General features: G+C 39.1%; 1 protein-coding gene across 2 annotated transcripts in view; it reads right to left on the bottom strand.

Moving 5' to 3' along the window:
* Window positions 1-984: 984 nt before the first annotated feature.
* Window positions 985-23,114, bottom strand: part of hipk2 (homeodomain interacting protein kinase 2) — a 254,949-nt gene continuing 232,819 nt past the window's right edge. For both annotated transcript variants that reach the window (XM_060840009.1, XM_060840010.1), the window contains 7 exons: window positions 22,875-22,996; window positions 19,892-20,034; window positions 18,322-18,501; window positions 15,933-16,214; window positions 11,388-11,635; window positions 9,626-9,786; window positions 985-8,860 (listed from right to left, as the gene is read on the bottom strand). In XM_060840009.1, coding sequence (XP_060695992.1) covers window positions 8,399-8,860; window positions 9,626-9,786; window positions 11,388-11,635; window positions 15,933-16,214; window positions 18,322-18,501; window positions 19,892-20,034; window positions 22,875-22,996 — 1,598 coding nt within the window. In that variant the 3' untranslated portion in view covers window positions 985-8,398. The remainder of the gene's footprint in view (window positions 8,861-9,625; window positions 9,787-11,387; window positions 11,636-15,932; window positions 16,215-18,321; window positions 18,502-19,891; window positions 20,035-22,874; window positions 22,997-23,114) is intronic.

Here is a 23,114-nt window from a genome sequence, read left to right on the forward strand (position 1 = left end):
ATAGGCAAATGGGACTTGTTTAGTTTGGGAAACCTGGTTAACGTGAATGAGTTGAACTAAAAAGGTCTTTTTCCACGCTGTATTGCTCTATGATAATCTGTAGCACAATGTATTGAAACAGATGTCTCATTTATTGTTTGTCTGCAGGGCCCTCAAGCACTGAGGGCAGATCTGGTTCAGGTATCAAATTTCTGCATCAACCAAAGGACTAGCTATTTTCTGGTTTCTTGTCATTCAATAAGGTACTGCACATAATGCATTTCAGTAAGAGCTCAAGGTGATGGAGGTAGTATATCATCATGGACAGAGCCTCACAGTGCTCGGGACCCAAGTTCAATTCCACCCTTGGGCAGCTGTTTGCATATTCTCCCCATGTCTGCATGGGTTTCCTCCCACAGTCCAAAGATGTGCAGGTTAGGTGGATTAGCCTTGTGAAATGCAGGGTTACAAGAAATAAGGTAGAGGCATGGGCCTGGGTGGGGATGATATTCAGAGGGTTGGGTGTACATTCGATGGGCTGAATAGTCTGCTTGCACACTGTAGAAATGCTCTGATGATTCTATGGTCTTATAATCAGTGGGACTTACGTTATTGTCAATTATACCCATTTACATAAAGCAGAAAGACATACGTTTGTAGTTTTATCATGACTTCATGACGTTCCTCATTGGTTTTAAAGCAATGAAGTACTTTGAACTGTAGTCATTGTTGCAATATGAAAAACACAACAGCAAAGTCACAAAACAGAAATGAGATAACTAACTAGATCATCTGTTTTAGGTTCACCTGTTTTGCAATTCCTATAAAAGGCCAACCTCAATTAACTTATTAATATGTTATAAGCCAAAACATGGGCTTGAGCCTGGTCAGACAGACAGCAGATAGTGGGATACTTGTCATGAATAGCAAAACATATGTAAATAATATGTAGAAACAGACAGGTAGACACACACATACAGACTTGTCCTGGAGTGATTTGAAACAGTTTAATGTAAATCCAAGACAGTTTGTGATTACATTTCCACACATATACAATATGCATATGTGAGTGCATATATTCTGATTAGGAGATAAGCAGATTCACCTTGGAGACCGAAAAAATGATCAACAACCAGTGAACTACAAGCTAAACAGTTCACAACAATAGACCCCCTTTTCTCCCTACAGTTAATAGTAACAGTTAAAATAACTATATACTCTATTTTTTCATTAAAATCTTTTTAATTTACAATGCTTCTAATATTAGTTTCAAGATGAGACCATAAAATTTGCACTCATTCCTCCTACAACTGAAACAATTAAGAGTGAGCTCACAACATCATTAGAAAAACACAAGCATTTAGTAGCTACGACTTGAGTTTCTGGCTGAACTTTGATTTTTTTTTTAAAAAAAACACTCTACAATTCAGCAAAATAAACATTCTCGTAACCATACCTAGAATATGGGGCAAAGATATAAGTTTCTACATTGTACATTTATTCCTACAACATCTCCACTCCTCCCTGCACCAAAACCATGCCCCCATCTTTAAAAAGACAACAAATTACAGAGCAAGTAAGACAGTCCACAAAGAAAAGAACATAGAATAATACACTGAAACACAAACCTACGGAGAGTTTAATGCAGGTTATCAGGTTTTGACACTGAACAAGGATGAGACAGAATTCTGAGTTTAAAACCCCAAAGATACCTTGGAGAGGAAAGGTGAAACTTGCAGCAGAGATGAGTGCTATCCACATCTGTGTAAATGCAATAAATATGCCCACATTGACCACTGAGATTCCCTTTCTCCCCCTTCTCTCAATTTAACATGAAGTGATTCCTGGAAGGTCACATCAATGAGAGTTGAGGGGGCAGAGCTTTTTCCTCGATTGCCAAATTATTTTCTAATTGACCAATTAAGAGATGTTATTAGATAATTCTGGAGCAGATGGGATGTGAACTCTGGCCTCCAAATTCAGAGGAAGAGATGCTACAATTACACCACAAGAGCCCCTCAATATGGAGACTGAGAACTTTATAGATAAACAGGCATTGCATAACTATGACTTGAGTTTCTGGCTGAACTGTGTTTTTAAAAAAAAATAATTTTTAATCAACCTTCTCAGTGATGTTATTACATACCCCTGGAACATTTGGGACTTGAACCTGGGTACCCAGCTTGGTTGTAGGGACACTACCACTGCACCAATGAACCCCTCCCAGATGTCAATACCAATTTTTCTAACCAACCTATTTGGGGATGTTATTACACACCTCTGGAGCAGGTGGGACTTGAACTTGAGTCTCACCGTTCAGGGTTAGGGATACTACCACTGCACCAGAGGGAGGATCCTCCTAAATGCCAAGAATCAAAGACTTTTAATTCCAAGCAGCTATTGGTTAAGAAATTCAGAATAACTAACCACCAGTAACATCTCACCAGGAAGAACAGTGTATTAAAAGGAAGAATTAATTATTGGGTTTTATCAAGTTAACTAAGATAGCAAATTAAGAATTTTAGGGCAGAAAATTTCACCCATGTAGAGTAACTTCTTTAGAATTCTTATTTTGCATTTGCATCCTGTCCTATTTCAATCTATCCCTGCCTGGGGGTTGGCAACTCCAGCCTGTATTTGGTATGTTCTAGCCTATTGGAGGACATCATTTCTTAATCAAACTGTCAGCTCTATTGTAAAATCAGTGAGCAGAGCAGGATGGAATGGATAAGAGTGAATACAAATATGGTGGTGTGGTGTGGCAAGGGTGATGTGAGCAGTGTAGTGTGATGTAGTAGCATAGTGCAGAACAAGCAGGGCAGGGCAGGATGACATAGACACAGTAGAGGGTCAAAGTGTGGGCAGGACATTGTGATCAGGTCTTTGAAGTTTGGGATGGTCAGTGCGGCAGGGCACTGTGGGCAAAGCAATGCAACGATAGAGCATTGTAGGCAGGACATGGAGTGCCAGGAGAGCAAGTTAGTTTGGGAGTAAATCCTTCTTTTATATATTTTCCCATTAAACCAAATATCAAATTATGGACTTTTAAACATTTTATCTCACTGAAAAGCATCCTAAAAAGCATCAATATCTTATACCAACTACATCATTAACCACTGTAGCCTTCATTATTCCTTCTTGTATATTGTGCACATTGCTATATTCCTGCTTCATTAACATAGCAAACTCAATCTACTGTAGTCCCATTATCAGACTCCTTCCCACTGCTTTTTAAAATCATATCACCTGACCTTCTTCCACATCAGCTCAATTGCAATTGTACAAGTTTCCAACATCACTTTCTTTCCAAATCAAAGCTGGAATTGGTATGTATTATAGAAGGTAAAGAAGTGCCACCAGGAAAGGTTAAAACATTATTAAACATCTCTCCTGACGGCTCAATACATTCACTCAGGGAATAGAAATGTCCAGATTAGTGCTGAGTGGACTGATTTGAGCCAAACCAGTGTTAAGTATGTTGCTAATCATTATTCATTCCTTTAATATCCGTCCACATTGTGTGTTATGAGCTCAGATTGGTTGCTTGTGCAAGGCATCATGGAAAACCTGATGGCAGCAAGGATTCAGGAGTTGAAGGAAGGGAGAATAAATAACTGGTAACAGTCATGATGTGAATACTTCACCATCGCGATCCTATATCCAGCCACAATGGCATATTTAAAGGCAGCCTGTGTTTGAGGCTTAAAGAAAAAAATAAACAGCTAACAATGCAACACTAAATCAACCACCATTTCCTTATTTCAAAATCTTATTCAGGTCAGATTAGTCTGTGTAAAAGAAAATTCTCCCGTAAATTTAGCACCAGACCCTGAATATGTTGCAGCACATCCAAAGAACCATAACACTGCACAGTAGTTTCTGCAACCTAGCACCTAAAATGAAAATCTGAAGTGCATGTACAGACAAATTCACCACCTCCCATAACAAAGTTACAAACAGGTTTCCAACAACACTTTTTAGACCCAATTCCACTAGATTTGCCAATACTCACAAAGACATGCATGTAACCAGTGGAGAGAGGGGGTTAGATGGAATGCTGGGGAGGATTTAATCTCCAAATATTGGCTAGAAATTAATTTTCCCTCTCTCCAAATCTTCCATTTGCCCAATGTTCCCCTTTGGTGTCTGATCAAATGATGCCTCACTATTATCCATCTCAGTCCAAAAGCTCTTTAATCCCTATCTCTCTATGCTTATAATAGAAAGAAAAGTCACAGAATTTGCATGCCCCTATGAATTTTATCTTGGGTTGCTCACAGCATCGGGGAGATTAATTCATCTTGCTTTCTGGAAACTCCAGGACAATCCCAAATGCTTGGCAACCCTACTGCTTCTCACCTTCACTCCACATAACTCTGTACATGTGATCGCACCTCCAATATGGGCCCACTTCTGTTTAGCTCAGCAATGTTCTAGAGGGGAAACACTGATAGCTAATGTAGTAGCTATGTCTCTCCGTTGTGTTGGACCTCATTGAATTGTCACAGCCTTCAGCTCTGAATTTGAAATCTTGCCTTCTTTAAATCCATGCACTCTATTGCCAATATATATTGAAGGGTTTCCAAGACAAAGGCACTTTCCGCCAAATTGTTAAGATACTCAGAAACACATATTTAAAGACAAAAATGTTTGATTTAAACAACCAAACTGCAACAAGGTGCTTAAGAAAAAGAGCTAGCATGGAACAAGATCAGACACCAGATAGATTTCACCCTATTGACAAATTCCAGCCATGCACAGGTCACTATTAAAATGATGCTCCATTATTATTCTTTCATTCTCTAAAAGCTATTGCTAACTCCCTATTTCAGCCCTACAGGCACCCAATGGTTTCAAGTTGACATGGTCAGGGTAGGGGGAAGCAGAGGGGCTTCTCATTGATTCTGAGTTGAAAAATACCTGTATCCTTTTGTTTGGGATGCAAGTATAATTGTATTAAATAGAATAAAAATTGATTCATGTGTGAATTAACAGTTGAAACTATGCAGACTCTTATTGATAATCAGCAACTTTTATGCCCCTTCCCAAATTTAATGATTAGGTTTTTTTTCTTCCTTATATATAAACATATGTATATACATATAGAACACATACAGACTCACATGAATGTTTACATACATAAAAATAGCAGCAATGCCAGTAACTATTAAACCTTTGAGAAATTCCCACCTAATGAAAAAAAAATAAAGTCAAGTATTAAGTGTTAATTACAAACGAAGAGGAATAAATTCCAGCTGTCTCCTCCTAACAGATAATCTTCATGAAAGAGCCTGACAGTCAGAGGCAGCAAAGCACAAATAATGCCATAAAATGTGATTTCTTTGGTGTCAAGTGTCATTTTGTTTTTGTATATGTGAGTGACTTATTCTTTATCCGCATCCTTACACTCACTCACAGCCAGCTCTCCTCCTTGATGGGATTGCACCTGGTTATTGCAAAGCCTGGCCTTTAGAATGCACAGTGAACATGGGTATAATTGATCAGACTTTGAGAATGTACTGAGCACTTAACCTGACTTAGAAGTCAACTCAACTCATGTCAGCCTTTAACAACCTAAAGACTATTAATTACACAACTCATACAAGAAGGCAACCTCTGTGAAAATTCAATCACATTTTTTTCTTCCCTAATGCAATGTAGCCCACTTCATTAGCCACTAGCTACATTTGGCTAATTATACCTTCAGATGTGGCTCATAGGGAATACAGATGTTATTTTGGATTAATAATAAAAAATGATTCATTTTGGGCATGTGATGTTAGTATTATTTACATGACTTATATGTGTGTATCTTTTGTGTTTGTTGGTAAATGGTGATGAAAAGCAGACTGTAATATTTGTTTTGCTTCCTTACTTACTGAAAACTGCTAGATTTTTTTTCAGTAAAGATACACCTGTGAAATACACTTACTTGTATTACGAAAGGGTGTGTATTAAAATAATTGTGATTAAAACTGTGTGGTTGTAGCCAGTGAACTCTATTGGACAACTCTGCTCAAAAGAAAACACATACACAGCACAATTGGGAGTGAAAAGACAGAAATTAAATGGTTTCCTTTAAAAATGTAGGGCTGGTTTTTTTAAAAGAGAAAAAAATAACCACAAATTCAAAACATTTAAAACAGCAGCTAATGAAGATATTTGTTAAAGTACTACACTGAAAAGGAAAAACTGAAATGTTCTATTACAAAATGCCAATCACCCTAAATTTGTGTGATGAACAAGATATTCTGCTCATAATTTTTTCTCGGTTTTTAAAATATTCATTCTAATAAGAAGAAACCTAACTTGCAATTTCACCAGTTCAGATTCTCAAGCCCCCTTCCCTGGACCTTTTTACGATCAGTCAAACGTACAGAACAAATTTGCCAGGTGTCAGGTCAGTCAGAACCACTGGTACCGTAGATCATTCCTAAACTCTTTATTCCACTTCCTTCATGTCTCTGTTGGTCAGATCAGTGAGTTGCTTGGGCACATTTGCCTTGGTCATGGATTGTAATGTCAGCTGTGGTGACATGAAGGAAAAGTCCGAGTTGGCATCAGTGATTCAGAGTCAGAAATCCAGGAACAGGTGAACCTGTTTCTGACTAGGACTCTAGAAATCATTAACCAACATATCTTGTGGGGTGTAAATACAACACACAGGATTGGTTCAGCTGTGATGTCCTCTGGATCTCTCTCAAATTCCTGCAGGGTACCAGAAGGCATCCACATCAGTAAAGGCAGATACATAGGAACAGGAGGAGGCCACTCAACTTCACAAGCCTGCTTCACCATTCAATAAGATTAAGCTAATTCTGAGAAACTATGAAGATGGTAGAAAATTAACAGCAGAACTGTGTCCTTGCAGGAAAAGATTCAACATTGAGTTGCTTAACGAAGATAACTAGTTGTTTTCTCTTTATTTAGTTGGAAAAGGACATAATTTAAAATGATGCAGTCATGGAGGAAATTTTTTTTTAAAGTAATGACAGAAGCAGAATGTTTTAGCGGGCTGAAATAGATGTGTTCCAAAGGTGATACCAGAAAACTCCATGTACCTAAGAACCACACAGTATACATTTGAATTACCTAGGAACATTGTGCAATATGGCAGATCTCATTATTTTTTCTCTAATTTTTTCCCCTTGCCAAGTACACACCATTTGTGACATTATGGTCATACCTTCCATGACTGAATTGATTTCAACACCAATTATTAACAGAAGCTCATTAATTAAATGACAATTGGCACTAGGACACAGAGTTTAACGAAAAGACTTGACATTGTTCACAGGAAACAGGTGTCAGTTTATCTGGTGGATCAATGGGCAGAGAGTGGAAGGGATACATCTATATTACAAGAATTATACATAGACTACTGAGAGATTTGAGAGCTTTACGAGTCAAATGGCACTTTGTTGCTTACAACATTATGTTCTGTCTACACTAATAGTCTACCTGGAAAGGGAATTATGAGCTGCCAACACCTGAGGAGTTGTAAAGAGAAGAAAGGACATGCAAACTCAGACTGTGTTTCTCCAAATGCAACCCTACACTCTCTTAGTCCCAGTCCTTTCATCATGCAGAGCCACCATGCCCAAGAATTGTGACTGGGAGGATTGCCTCAGCATTAATACCAACTCCATTGGATCTATTGGAAGTCTGGAGGAATTCTTGTCCTTTTCTGTAAGGCACTACAAGGAAATATGTTTGAAACATGACAGGAAGCTTTCTGCTAAAAAGAAACAATAGACAGCAAAGATAACACACACACAAAAATATACACACGCGCACACGCGCACACACACACACACACACACACACAGTGGAACTCAGAACAGTCACAACTAACATGCCTTAAGAACACAGCTAAGTTGAATCAGTGTTGTGCAATCACGATTAATATCTATTGGTATCATATCATTGAATGAAGCTTTCCTCATCTCCCTACATTCTAAAAGGGGCCCTGGCAGCCTCCACCTTCACAAGGAGGGTTTGATTTAGGAAAAGATGAGCAGCTATTTGTTTATCAAAACAAAAAATAAAATAAACTGAATTTGAGAAATCAACTGTAGTTCATTTACTGAACTTCATCAATTAAAAACTTGAACCAAACTCTCAGAGTAGCTTCCAGGGTCCCAAAGTCACAAGTCCTTAAATTATTTCAGAGATTAAATATCCACCGAACATTGTTGCTCGACTCCCCTTCATACATCTTCATCACTGGCCAGAGGTCAATTGTCAGGCTTTCAAAATTTGGTTTTTTTTAAATAAACTTCTGATTAAAAAAGATTTGTAGTTTTCTTCCCATGACTGAGTGCTCTTCCTTCCGGTTTATTTCTCAACTACCTTCTCAAGTACGAGATGCATTGTTGCTTGTTTTAATTCAATACAATATCCTTGTTGTTCTTGAGTCTTAAAGGTAGGGGTATTGGTTGACCTTGGTTGGACTCAATGGATATCCGGTGTAGACAGCTGAGGCTGGTGAAGCGTTGATATATGTCTGGTGGGCAAATTGGGCTTGATACTGACTTGGGTGGATGGTTGGAGATGGCAGTACCCTTGGTCCCATACCAACGGGCATTTGGTGAACTATGCCTCCAGGATGGGTGGCATAAGTGTGCCTGGTAGACCCCTGTGATGCCACAAGGTGAGCCACTGTGCCCGTGGGTGCAAGGGCAGCAGGTGTGGCGTAGGTGTACAGGTGAGGCTGCCCGGATAAATGGGCCGCTGCTAGATGAGGATGCACAGTGTGTGAAGGACTACGATGTGGGAACGAGTAGGGGGCCTGAGCAATGGTCGGTGTGATGTAAGCTTGCTGCCTCCGATGTCCATGGTTGCCACTCCGCTCCTGGATCCCTGTCACATGTGGCTGAGCCTAAAAGAAAACACAGAAGCATGTTGAATAACCTGACACAATCAGCTCCAGAAACGTTCATATTGTATTTGAATCATCATCCTTTCTCCAGATTACACCGATTAGAGGAAATTCTAAGAAGCACTGACATCAGATGGAATCTCACCAACTCTCATTTCTTACACCAGAAGGGATGCCACCCACACATAATCTTATACTCACAATGTGAGGGTTACTATCCATCATAGATCCTCTGCTCACAACTGGAGAAATCACATCAACACTCTATCCTAAACTCAGAACTGGACAGATCTCAACCAAATATAATCTTGATCTCAATATGGTATTTCATCATGCTTCCAACCTAACTTCACAGCTAGAATGGGATCCCAGCTATAGTCAATCAAGAGGTCAGGAGCATGTGAATGAAGATAAGGAGAGCACAGACAGAGATAAAGTTAGAGTTGTCAGAGATCTGATACAAAATGACAAAAATCAGGAGTGAATAGAGATGAGGTGGGAGTGGGCAGATATCAGGAGAGAATGAGAAGGGATCAGAAGAGAGTAGGACGGGATTAAGTGGACAAAGTCAGGACAGAATGCGAATGAACCAGGAGCAAGCAAACAGTGATCAGAAGCAAGTGAGCAGACAGCAGGTGAGCGCGAACAGAGATTCGGAGAGAGAAAGCAATAAATAACTAAGAGAACGTTGATGAGAAGAGAGTTGTCCTCTTTCAGTAACAAATGCTGCTTTAGCATGAATATGCAGAAATGTGTCTAAGTTACCTGACTGAGATTGAGGGGTTGCTGTTGAAAGGAATGGGCTGTTGACCTCTGTTGTCGGTAAGATGATATCGCTGAGTAACTTGCTGAAGAGTGGGTTGTACTGGATGTGGTTGTGCTGGAGTTTTTGGGCTTGTGGATCAATGAATGATGTCCTTGTGTGCCTGAAAAGTAACAAGAGAATTTAAATAAAAGAAATGCCACAGTTGTACAATAAGGAGACCAGAGGCTCAATTTTCTAATGGTCATAAATGTGGACGAAATAAATTAAGTAATGCCAATTGGAAAAAAGTTTTAAACGCTAAGGTCTAACTTGAGACAAAACTGACAGTACAATCCATTTCGTAAGTTTCGTGAAATAAAATTCAATTACTCAACAAGGTCTTCGACTATAAATTAGACAGTGCAAGGCCAATGACCTAAGATGAACCCATTTGAGTTTAATTTATGAGCCTGATTTATGTCTCAAGCCATTTGTAGCAATTCTAATTAACCTCCTTTAGCATTGCTCACAAATCATACCTGTTTATTATGACAGACTATGTAAAGGGCAACACATTATTTAACTGCTAAGGTGGGATTATGTCCCATTAAAGCCAAAAATATTAAGAGAACAGAAATATTAATAATATTTAATAATAGAATAATAATTACTGGACAAAAGCAAGCCATTTGGCCCATTATGATTGTGCCAGCTGTCTTGAAAATTGTTTCATCTAGTACCACTCCCCTAAATATTCCCTATAACTATGCACACATTTCCGTCAGATAATGATACGATTTTCTTTTGAAAACCACAATTGAATTTGCATCCACCATACTCTCAGGCAGTGCACTCCAGTTCCTTTCCCTTTTTTTTTCCTTTTTGCCAAATGCCTTAAATCAATGTTCTCTGGTTTTTAATTCTTCCACTAATGGGAAAAGACTTTGTTTTCTTATTTATGCTGTCCACACCCTCATAATATTCCTGCGTGGCTCTTTGAAGGATTATCTAATTAGACCCATCCCCCATTCTTCTCTCGTAGTCCAACAAAACTTTTTTTTGAATACATATCCAATTTCCTTTTGAAAGCTGCTGTAGTTCCTTGTTTATCATTTAGAAAATACTCTCATTTACCTATCCTGAGTCTAATCTTCCCTCAATTTCAAAACATCTACTTTAGCCATTAATAAAACTGTTAAACACAGCTCAAAGAGGAGTTCAATTCATAATGGCTGAATATCACCTGCCTAATCCCACACAAGTTGCAAAGGCTACAGATGTTCATTGTCTATGCTTATTTACCAGATTTCAGTAACAGCAGAACTCTTCTGCGTGAGATAAGGCAGACACCTTGCCCCAAATTGCTATTTAATTATTCCTGCACAGATGTGAACATTGAATTCAGAGAGACACCTTTGCTGAGATGTCTGTTGATGTTTCCTTGTCTTGACTCACAAAGGGGGTGTAACAGCTGGGACAATTAAAATCGAAAGATGGGTCTGTGCCCTGGGGACAGGTGGTGAGGGAGAAGTTGGACACAAACGGCCATCAATACACCCAAGTATGAACTGAACTCAATACCTAGAATGTTCTAAGACACAAGAATATGTCTTACTGCTTACTCATTAACAGCCAGAAGAGTCAATACCAGCTCTCCTCCAGTCATGGCAATGCATTTGAGAGACATGTCTATCAAATTGGGGGAAAAGGCCAGTGCTGGTGATCTGGGGTCTTCTAAGAAAGACTGGCATACTTAAGATAAAATAGGGACTGAAGACAAACCTGGTGCAAGGCGGTCACACCCTGCCACAGTATCACTAGACTGCGTCTTGAGAGGCGGGACAATAATGGTTCGTGGGTTCCCACAGTAGTGGCTATCTGACCGTCCTTTGGCCGGGTTGCTTGCAGTGCTGCTGATGGTGTGCTGCTGTTGCATGGCATATGGGCTGTTGTTGCTCGAGGAGTCAGAGTCTGGCGAGTCGTGCACTGTGACACAGCTGATGACATTTTTCCTCTGCTTTGATAGTCTGCTGCAAATAGGAAAGAAATCACCGTCAGCACTGGATTGGAAGCTGAGCTTTTTAACCAGCTTACCCTTCAGCTTCCTCTTCACACACTACATTCCTGACTCTTTGAGGTTCAGTTAGGCATAGCCAACCTCCAGGAACTTGCATACATTTTCCATTATGTGATCTGTGACAGTGGGAATTCATGGAAAATTTGTCAGAATGTGGAATAACAGTTCAACTTGATCCATTCCTCACCCAAAATCCTTCACTCTGCATAAATACATTATTTAGCAACAATGATAACTCTGACTTTCATTTCCAACATACTGAGCCAGTCATAGAGTCTCTCAGTTAATTGTATAGAATTTAGACTGGAACCTCTGGATCTATATACCATGGCAGCTGACTGAATTTATATGAATCATTAAGGAAGTTACAGCTGCACACTTAGAAAAACTCAAGTCATCTGGGAAGTCAAAATTATTTTGTGAAAGTAAAATTATGTTTAATCTATCTATTTGAGTTCTTTGAAGAAGTAATACACCATGGGAATAATGGGGGTCTGTACTGGGTCCACAATCATTTACAATTTATGTCAATGACTTAGATGAGGGGAGTGAAGCCACTGTAGTTAAATCTGCAGATGAACACAAGGATAGATAAGAAATTATGCTGTGAAAAAGGCAATACAAGGTTGCAGATCAATATAGATAGGTGAAGAGAATGAGGAAAGAAGGGGAACCTGTACACTTTAGCAGGAAGAATAAAAAGCAAATATTATGTAAAGAAAGAACGATAGCAGAATTCTAGGGTGAAAGGAATTCAGGTGTTGTTAGTGCATCACAGAAAGTGAATATGCAGGTATAGCAAGTAATTAAGAAGGCTAATGGAATGCTATATTTTATAACAGTAGGAAATGAACATAAAGAAATGTTTTGCTTGAACGTTGGACATTGATAAGGCCGCATCTCAAATACTGTCTGCTGTTTGGTATCCCCATTTAGGAAGGATGTAAAATGCAGTTGCAACCAGTTCCGAGGAGGTTTGCTAGATTTTTATCTGGAATTAGTCAATTGTTTAACGAGGGAAAGTTGGACAGACTGGACTTGTTTTTGAATTTTAGAATGGGTGAAGGTCCTGAGCAGTCTCAACAAGGTGGATGTGAGAAGGATATTTCCTCTTGTGGATGAGTCCAGAATTAGGATATGCTGTTTTAAAATAGGGGGTCATCCTTATGGAAAACTTTTCTCTCAGAAAGTTGTACGCCTTTAAAACTGTCTGCCCCAGAAGGCAGTAGAAGCAGGGTCATTGAATACTTAGAAGACAGAGGTCAACAGATCCTTGTTAGTCAAGAGAATCAAAGGTTTCAGAGGTAGATGGGAATCCAGAATCTACAACACCAACTGATCTATCATGACCTTATTAAATGGCAGAACTGATTCTAGGGGCAAAAATGGCTACTTAGTAATAGAGTCATAGAGGAATACAGCGTGGAAACAGACCCTTCAGTCCAACTCGTCCACACCGACCAGATATCTTAAATTAATCTAATCCCATTTGTCAGCACTTGGCTCATATCCCTCTAAACCCTTCCTATTCATATGCCCATCTACATGCCTTTTAACTCTGCTGCAAAATAGTCAGTTTGTAAATCCAATTACTAAAATCGGGATATAAATCTCGTAGGTGACTGTGACCACTGGCATTGATTACTCTAAAAGCTCATCTGGTTCAGTAATGTCCTTTAGAGAAGGAAAATACCATCATTACCCAGTCTGACCTTCAAGAGACTCTAGCTTCACAACAACATGGTTGATTCTCAACTGCCCCATGAAATGGCCAAGCCACTGTATACAGAGAAATTAGGGAAATTCACAACAATGCAAGGTTAGTCAGTGACATACATATCCCATGCCATAATAAAGAAAAAAATATGGATCAGGGTTACATCAATAATTTAGTTGTGCATTGGATACATTTTGGCAACGCAGGTGCTAAAATTTTGCAGTTCCATAAAATCTATTGCTTAAACTGAGACTCAGCTTTAAGTTAAATACCGAGGTCACCAATACAAAAATAGCTGGAAAAGCTCAGCAGATCTGACACTTAATGACCTGAGTTTTGAGGAAGAGTCACTCGACCCAAACCGTTAACTCTGATTTCTCTCCACAGTTGTTGCCAGTCCTACTGAGCTTTTCCAGCAATTTATGCATTCGTTTCTGATTAACAGCATCCACAGTTCTTTTGGTTTTTATAAGGTAAATACTGAGTATTTGTTTTATGGCTTGACTTACACATGATGTTCCACAACATGTGGCCTAAGTAGATGTGCAATAACCTAAGAAAACAGTTATGAAAATGGTAGGTAACACTTTACTATGAAGCAATTGCTTTCTTTACTGCAAAGAAAAAAGAGATCGATTTCAAATTCATTTGCCAAGATCAACGTCATCAGTCAAGCTTACATTGTATGTAGAAAGGTGTGACTAATTAGTTCGGTGAGAGGAGGTAAATGGATGGGCCTTGAAGCTGTATTGGTCCCACGCGAGCAAGTATAGCAATAGCAGGTTGGAACCTCGCCAATCCTTTGTAGCAGACTTTCAGTGACCTCATGCCTGAGTCAGGTAGGTTCCCAATATTCTGGACACTAATCAACAAACGATCAAGATTAGGTTGGCCTGGAGAGAGGCTGCCATTCTTCCCACTTGGCTTCAGATAAACACGTAAGCAAGTGCCCTAAGGTCTAAGGTGGTCCAAGCTGCTCAAAAGTAAACTTGCTGCTGCATTTATTGAGTGCTCCAACTCAATCTGTCAAATCTGAAGCATTTTTTTCACGTGAGATACTTAGCTAAATTCTCCCACTTTCCCAGCCCAGAAATATTCTTTTAGTCAACTATCTCATTCCTAACAATTAATGGACTCATCTTTAACAACAGTGTTTGGCAAACATTTGACATTTTACCTACTTGCTGTAGTTATGATTTCAAAGTTTTCCTTTCAATTCCTGTGATTACTATAAATCTGGGCCCCTTTCATTTCCTCTGATCACTGACTAGTGGGAGCAATTACTCATTATTTACTCTGATCATATTACTTTGCAATTAGTAGACCTTAATCAGACCACTCCATTGCATAACCCATGCCAGTAAAAATGATCGTTTCTCAAGACTCTCTTTATAAACATTATCCTTAATTCCTGGATATAACCCAGGAAGTCCATTCTGCAGCTTTTCCATTTCTTTTATCTCAATCTTATAAGAAAATGATCAAAAGTCTACAAGGTCTCAATTTGCCATACCCCTCATTTGCTGTCATGTGCAAATTTCAGTGTTGGTCCCTCAATTTTGAAGACAAAATTGGTGATGCATTCATTAAATGAGGAGTCCCAGCAAGGACATTTTTTGGATCAGCCAGTATTTCTCTCAGTTAAATGTTTTTTTCTTTTAACCCTATGCTTCACCTTTTGTTTATTAATCTCTAACCTTAGCGTCACATTTCTTTAATTCTTTGTGCCATTATATTTGGCTTATATGGTATTTTGACAAATCCATATAGATTTTGTTTGTTAAATTTTCTTATCTATCCTCATTTTATTTCTTCAATTAATTTTACAAGTTTCACTTGTGTTTTAGCAATCTGTGTTGCCTTCACTAGTTCACTTTGTTTGGAATTAATTCTAAATGGTTTGTGATTTCTTGGTTTATTGTATTTTTCTTTTGAAGAGAGGAATCACTTTCCAACTTGAGATAATTTTGCTTCCCACAATTACAGTGTGCCATTCCTCCATGGCTTGTCTTGTGTATTATGGGTATAAACTCTCTTTCCTGGTGTGAGGTTTGGTATTACCTGGGTTAATTTGCACTTCTGTTAACATATTACAATCTCAACTCTTTGGAAATCTCTCTGCCTTCCTTTCTCTTGCTACAAAAAAGTTGAAAATTTGATCAGTACTCTAGTAATGTTCTCTATTAGTAATGAATTCCAAATGTGGTTACCAGCACAAACTCTATTCAAAACACTTACAATGAACAGTGTTGCTTGAGCCAAAGTTCTCATTTGTGCTATTAGTGCTCATGAAGTTGGTAAAGAATTAAACAGATACCACCAAGATAGTGGTTAGAACGTGAAATTCATTTTTAGATGCATAGATGTCAGGAATAAAACGATTCTTCATAAAGGATTCTTCATAAAGCAAAAAGAAGGGTGGTTGCTGGAGGTACTTGTAAAATCTAAATCCATAGATCAGTGGACCTAATATCTTGTTTTTTTTCTTTTAATTCAATGTACTTTTGCATAATAGTGTCTCCTAACTCTTCACCTGTTGGGGACTCGTTTGTGTTCCTCCTCTTCATCAGTGTCACTGCTGATGGTGATGACACTGACAGCTGGGCTAGGCGTGTCAGGAATAACTATGGTCTGCCTCTGGTGCTCATGGGTTGTGCTGGTGGCCTCCCCCCAGCCACATGTTAAGGTGCTGCAGGCTGGACTGTCCTGCACCACAGCACACCTCGGCGGGGTATTCTCCTTCACACGTTTCGAGCGTTGAGGGGAGTGGGAATTGAAGCTTCGGGTGGAGGAGACTTCGTAGGTTGACATATTCCTGCGTAAAAGGAGCAGAAACATTACAATGACATGCACGGAATGAAAAAGTCAACATTTCTGTATGCTTATATTGTCAGAAGAAAAAAAACTGTTCTTACAGAAGGCCTTGAAAACCATTTGATCCTGTAATTATGTCTAATTTGAATTTGATTCCCTTTCCACTTTTCCTCCTAAAGGCACTGACTCATGTTGGCACACAGTTCCACAGCTGTTGGCTCCTGTCTAGCATCTCAGTCAATTGCTCACTCTTCATGCTTGCATCTAAATCTGAAAGGCTCCACGATAATGATGATCGTCATAACTGAGCCTGAACCTTATAACCACAGGTATAGACTTTCCAGCAGGAAGGAGGTGGGATCCAGTGAACAATCAACAAGAACGGGATATATAGTTGATTTTCTTCTATATCCTTTTTTCAGAGGTATTTAGGCAAACCACATTCCCGTTACGTTCAGTTAACTCAGCACAGACTGGAGAGTAAAACTCACAGTTCTGATCTGTTCTATTTTATCTTAGTAAATTCTAATTATTTTGCTCTCCCCCACTACCCTTCAAACAAGAAAATTACATGCACTTTGTTGGAAATGTCACAATTTAAGCAACAAACATTTAGACATGACATGAGTTCAATAACTCAGAATTAATCATCCCACAACGCACAGAGTTTTAACTCTGTGAGCCTCCAGAAGTATTTCACCATTGTCAATTTTAAAGATGGCACTCCCACCATCTGCTCCCTCAGAGCTTGGTTATCCAGCTGGGAAAAATCAGAGGAAATCCCAAATAGTCATCAAATAAACAATGTTAATAGATTGGGCCTGCCAAAAATGTAGTTTTCTCTGACATATTCACTACAAATTAAACTTAATGTGATCAGTGTAAAGCCTTACATATTTCAAGAAAGAATGGGTGGCATATGAATTCAACAAAGGAACAAATTAGCACAGTGAAACTGTAGAAAAACCTGCAGTTACTATGGAACAGTCACATGAAAAAGGGATTCAAATTTTTGGCTTTCCCCTTGGCAACAGCCTCTGTTCTGATGTCAGCTTATGTGGCTCATTGTCATATTTTGTATTAAAATGCCCCTACAATAGGCCATATGATGTTTTATTACATTAAAGGCACTATATAAGTGTAACCTGTAATGCTTTCTGGACAATGGTGTATAAGATTCTAGTGGGCGTGTTTTATGCCTAGCTGAAACATATTGTGATAATTTTAGCATGCTTGGGAGGTTCAGGTGAATTTGGGCCAATGTTTTCAGAACTCTCACCATGGTGTTTCATGTCTGTTGTTGATTAATTGATAATAGCCTGCTTCATATAATTAATCGACAACTCCAGTATCATTACTGAGTATATATATTCTGAGTACCATATATATGGCGATCATAATGGAACTTTCTTTTTTTATCAATTCAATTTCTAAACTTCTAAAAACAGAGCAGATTGAACTAAGATATCCTATAATTTTGGTTTTCATTTTCAATATTAATAGTGTAAGGTTGTGATTTCAAGTCCCATTTAGGCCAAGGCACCCAATGGAGTCTGAAATTCAAGTGCTGGAGGAAAATGCCATCCTTTGCAAATTGGGTGCCATGTTTCAGAGGTATTGAGGTAAACAGCATTGATGTTAGGCTCAGTTAACTCAGTACAGACTGGAAAGTAAACTTGAAAGTTCTAATCTGTTCTATTTTCTGTCAGTAGATTCTGATTATTTTGCTCTTACCCCAATACCTTCCAAAAATGAAAAGTAATTTTGCACATCGTTAAAATGGCACAGTTTAAGCAACAAATGTTAAGACATTTATATAGTATAATAGTGATTACATTTCTGAAGTTTTCTTGTCAGCTGTAAACCACTTTGGGATAGAGTGAGGTCATAAATGGCATTTCATTCTTTCATCAAAAGAAACACCGGTTAGACTATGTGGTTACACTCCTGCCTTCATGGTATCTGGCTTGAGGCAGAAGTGTCTGTGTGAAAATCAACCTGTATTTTGGTTTTGGAATAGCAAACCCAAATGTACACCATCATTTTGAGGTTTTTTTTCACCCCTCTACAATAATGACAGTATACTTTAACTGACCCATTCTACGCACCTAACAGTGGACTGCTGTTGCTTGTTCTTCTTTGAGGTGGAGCTTGATGTGGGTTGCTGTCTCATTACATGAGCGACACCAATATTCAAAGGCTGAGCAGATGGCAAGGTCACATGACTCGCCAGGAGGGCTGGCTGCTGCATGATGGTATTGTAATGGCTGGTGTGCGGATGGGTGTTCCTGAACCAAACAAAAATAAGTTAAAGAATACTTACTCAGCACAAATCATCAGTGTGTGTTTCACTACTTACAAGTACAGTACTCATCTTGTTTCCAGAATTTTTCTCACTACAAAACTTTACAGCTTAGATTTAATTCCAAGGAAAAGGAAGGAACGGTGTTTCTTTTCGGTATGGGTTCCAATTGCAAATGATTTATTTCAGGTTGCAGTTTCATACATTTCAAGGCATGAAATATATTGGGCAGAATTTGCAATCAGACTTCAAAGGAATGATATTGACAGGTGACATATTCTCTTTCCAATTCTTATTTAAGCAACCAATTAACGACAATCCATCTTGACCTCTGTGAGACATGTTGACAATCACCCGATGAAAGAGCATCGCTCTGAAAGCTAGTGTGCTTCCAATTAAACCTGTTGGACTATAACCTGGTGTTGTGTGATTTTTAACTGTGTACACCCCAGTCCAACACCGGTATCTCCAAATCATGTCTACAGTATGAGTAACTAAACCGCATTAAACCATTCTGATTTGTATGACCAGCAAGTGACAAACCTCTGAGTAGGAAAAAGAGGGATAGAGTGACCAGGTCTCGGCGGGGTTAAGTTGGATCCATTGTTACCTGCTTGGATAGCATTCTTGGTTATCCAACAGTGAAATACACTAGGGATACGAGTGATGACGATTGGCCAGACCAGTGATGTCACCTGAAGCTGTACAGGCATATGAAGAAAGGAGCGAAACAATCTGCGTATGATTTGCCAACTCCCAAGCACACTTTCCCAGCACATAATATTGCATTAGCAGCAGGGATTTGTCCTATTCAGCTGTAAATGATCCTGTGTCAACAACTACCAGCAGCTCAGAGCTGGCCAGCACTTTGTGTTAGTAAATGCTGTGATCTAAAGTGCATAGACTTCAGTACATCCTTTGGTGGAGAATCTTCGGAACACTGTATGCCTCGTCCTCAAAATTAAGGTAATGAGGCTATGTCGTACAGGAAGTTTGGTTAGGAGTCAGATGTCAATCTAGGTTAAATACCTGATTAACCAACACAAAGTTTGAGCAGGCTACAGCTTTGATGATGATGTCAATTAGGCCATTACATGGTGTCACAAGCACACCAGGCCAAGTCATCCAGCGGCTTTGTGCAACCAAAAAGTTTCTGATTGCACTTCATAACATTCTCCCATCCAGGAGGAAACTGACAGAAAATGAAGTGATAGAATCAAGATAATGCAGATGCAGAAAATCTGAAATGAGAACAGAAAACACTAGAGAAACTAATTCTCTGTGGAGGGATCAAATCCAAAACATTCCCACTGTTTCTCTCTCCAAAGAGAAAATTAAGCCATTTCATTTCAGTTGACTAGAGTGGTTGAACCTACCTCCAGTCTGCCAGTTGCTGGGCCCCTGCCATTGTCTCTGGAAGAACAGTAGCATGTTGCATTGAAGTGTGGGCTGCCACTCCTGTCAGCTGCTGCCAGGCTGGAGGCAAAAGGATCTGCTGGGTACCACCAGGCCAAGCCTGCTACAAGGAAAAAAAGCAAAATAAGAATGCTCGTGAGGTTAACATCCACCACCAATGCAACTTCACTTTCTCTATCTTGTCCCCCTCGTGCCCAGTTTTATTCCAAAATAATTTTCAAGTTTTGATTGAATCCATTAAGTGAACATTAGCACAACGTTGGAAATCTGTGACAATCATTTTGGTTAAAGGTCTCCAAACAAAAGCCTTACATTTGTAATTAAATATTTACGGTATGTTTTCAGTACTTTCATTATAGATTTTAAAAGGACTAATTTTAACAAGCTCTCGATGTTTTCAATGCTTCCACGTCAGTAGGATTTTTAAACCCAGTCCTCTTCTGACTGCTATTCTTAAGGTCTAAATGAAGAAGACTATCCATCCTTTGAATTAAATACAGAACAGTTTCACCTTCCTAATTTAGCCAACAAAAACAAAAGCATCAAATTGTCTCATCAACCAGTTTTACTAAAAATATATTAATTTCTTAAGTCATTCTGTACTGCCACTTTCCTTGACTTATTCTACTGACACCAATGACAAAACAGTACAAAAATCCTCCATGTTAAAGAAATTCACCTGACTTCTGTCATTACACAAAAGATTTTCTTATTGTATGGGATGCAGGCATCACTGGCAAGGCCTGCATTTATTGCCATCCCTCTTTGCCCGTGAACTGATGGACTTTCTAGACCATTTCAGAGGGCATTAGGAGTCAACCATAATTTTCTAAGAGTGGAGTCAGACGAGGTAAGGACGGCAGATTTTCTTTCTGAGACAATTAGTGAAATAGATATTGCAACAATTGACAAAGGTTATATGATTACCATTCACTAAACTCAAGTCCTCAGACCATTAGCCTGGGGTTTTGGATTACTAGTCCAGTGACATTGCCACTATGCTACCACATCTTCATTAAATCAATGCCCATACATTACTAACTACCTAAGCAATGGAAACAGTCTTTCCATATTCACTCAGCTAATACCCTGCAATATGTTTAGTCTTTGCTTAAATATTTTCTTTTGTTTCTCCAGTGTAGTGGAGAAGTACCCTTTAACCTAAGTTCCCTCTCATAATAATGGTTTACCATTTCTAGCATCATCATTCTAACAAACCTATTCCCTATAGTGATCCAAGAGAATATAAAAGATCCATGGTGCTATTCAAAGAAGAGCAAATGAATTGTCTCCTACGTTCAGGCCATAATTTTTCATTCAGAAAAAAAAAACACGGTATCTCATCAGTATTATTCATTTTATGGAAACTTAAGACCATAAGGCGTAGGAGCAGAAGTTAGGCCATTCAGCCCATCGAGACTGCTCTGCCATTCAATCATGGCTGATAAGTTTCTCAACCCCATTCTCCCACTTTCTACCAAAACTTACTTGGCATAAATTGCTTTTCCTAAATTACAGCAGTGACTACTTTCATTGCATGGGGTGTCCCGAGGTCATGTAAATGCTGCATCCACAGTTCCATAGAGATCAATGGACAATGGGAGCTCTGTCAAATATTTGACTTCTCCCTCGCTGAGAGGTACAAAGCATATTGCAGCAGTCACTGAACCATGAGATCAGTTGACACAAACCACCTCAGCAGAGGCTAAGGGATGAATTTTGGCTACTGAAGCAGCCATTTGTTGTGTTCATCTCAATTTAGGAGATTGCCAAGGCACCTCCAGTAAAAACTATAATGTGCACTGTTCACTCTGGGCAGTGCTTGCAGGTGGCTTGTGCAGGCAGCCACAAGGGAGGGGGAGCATGGGCGAGGGTGGAGGTATTAACTAGGAAGCCAATCTCAGTTCAAGTTGCTTTAGGGGTTATTAGGCTTTCTAACCTACACATCTTGCCAGGTGCACTCATTCCTCCTTCCCTGCATAGTAGCATAAGCCCCTTCACCCACCTCCATGGTGACTGAAACCTTCCATGCCAACTGATGTTCTTCACCTACCCTCCCATGGTACCTCATATTCAATATACCAATTTAATACCAGTTAATAGCTTCGGCCAGCCTTATACTTTCCGATGCCTTCCATATTTTTCATGTACAATCCCCAGAAGCCATGTGGAGATGAAAAAATAAATTTTAACAACCTAACACAGTTTTTACTTTTACAGTTTTAATACTGAAAAGCTCCTATTCACAAAATCTATTTGAAGTTTTTAAATCTTAAAATGGTTAGTCTCTTATAAAAGTAAACAAATTTCTATTCAGATTTCACACCAAACAAAAGTAATGCTTTAACTGTCTCTTTTAGCTGCCAGTTAATCACTAAACTCAGAACACCACAGTGAGATGACTGTAGTTTTTTGAAATTCGCAATGACACATCATAGTCCATGGTGAAACGCCAACAAAAAGGTTTAATAAAATACATAACCAGATGCTACATTTTCCCTCTAACTTACAGCTGTCAATCAAAGTGGTCCAGCAGAGGCTTTTTGAAACTTTGAAGCTTCAGCTTTTTCCAAGTTTAAGAACAAGGCATTTTTTTAAAAAGTCAAATCAAGACAATATTGTGAAACGTAAACAGCATTTACATCTACTCCATCAATTCATGACTCCCCACAATGCTGACTAAGACCCTTGCCAAAGCTATAATGGTGTCTGTTTGAACTCAGCTGAGTACGGCTTTCTGTGTTAATCATGTCCCATCCATTTCATTTGCTGGCAAAATTTGGATCTGGCTAATAGATTTAGAAGTCTGGGAAGACATCCCAAGTCCATGAAAATCTGTCCCTGAAAATCAACAAGACATCTTCTGTGTTTCACTGACCATTGTCTATGCTGAGTGTGCCATGAGGGTTTGTTGAAATACAACACCTTAATCATTCCAACTACCTGTGTCAGTAGGCCAGGCTGGATCTGAAGAGGCTGAGCTCCTGGAGCCTGTGTAACAATTGGAAGAGCATTCTCCATTCGGACAGAGTACCCAGCATGCTTGGTCGGAGAAGCCTGCAATCCTATTGGCATCAATGAGAGAGCATTTGAGATGCAAGAATAAAAATAAAGAATGGCCTGTGCGAAGCAGACAAGTTCTGTCAAGATTTGATACACACTATTTTCAAAAGCAATCATCCC

Source organism: Hemiscyllium ocellatum, chromosome 19 (genome assembly GCF_020745735.1).
Source record: "Hemiscyllium ocellatum isolate sHemOce1 chromosome 19, sHemOce1.pat.X.cur, whole genome shotgun sequence".
Lineage (NCBI taxonomy): Eukaryota > Metazoa > Chordata > Chondrichthyes > Orectolobiformes > Hemiscylliidae > Hemiscyllium > Hemiscyllium ocellatum.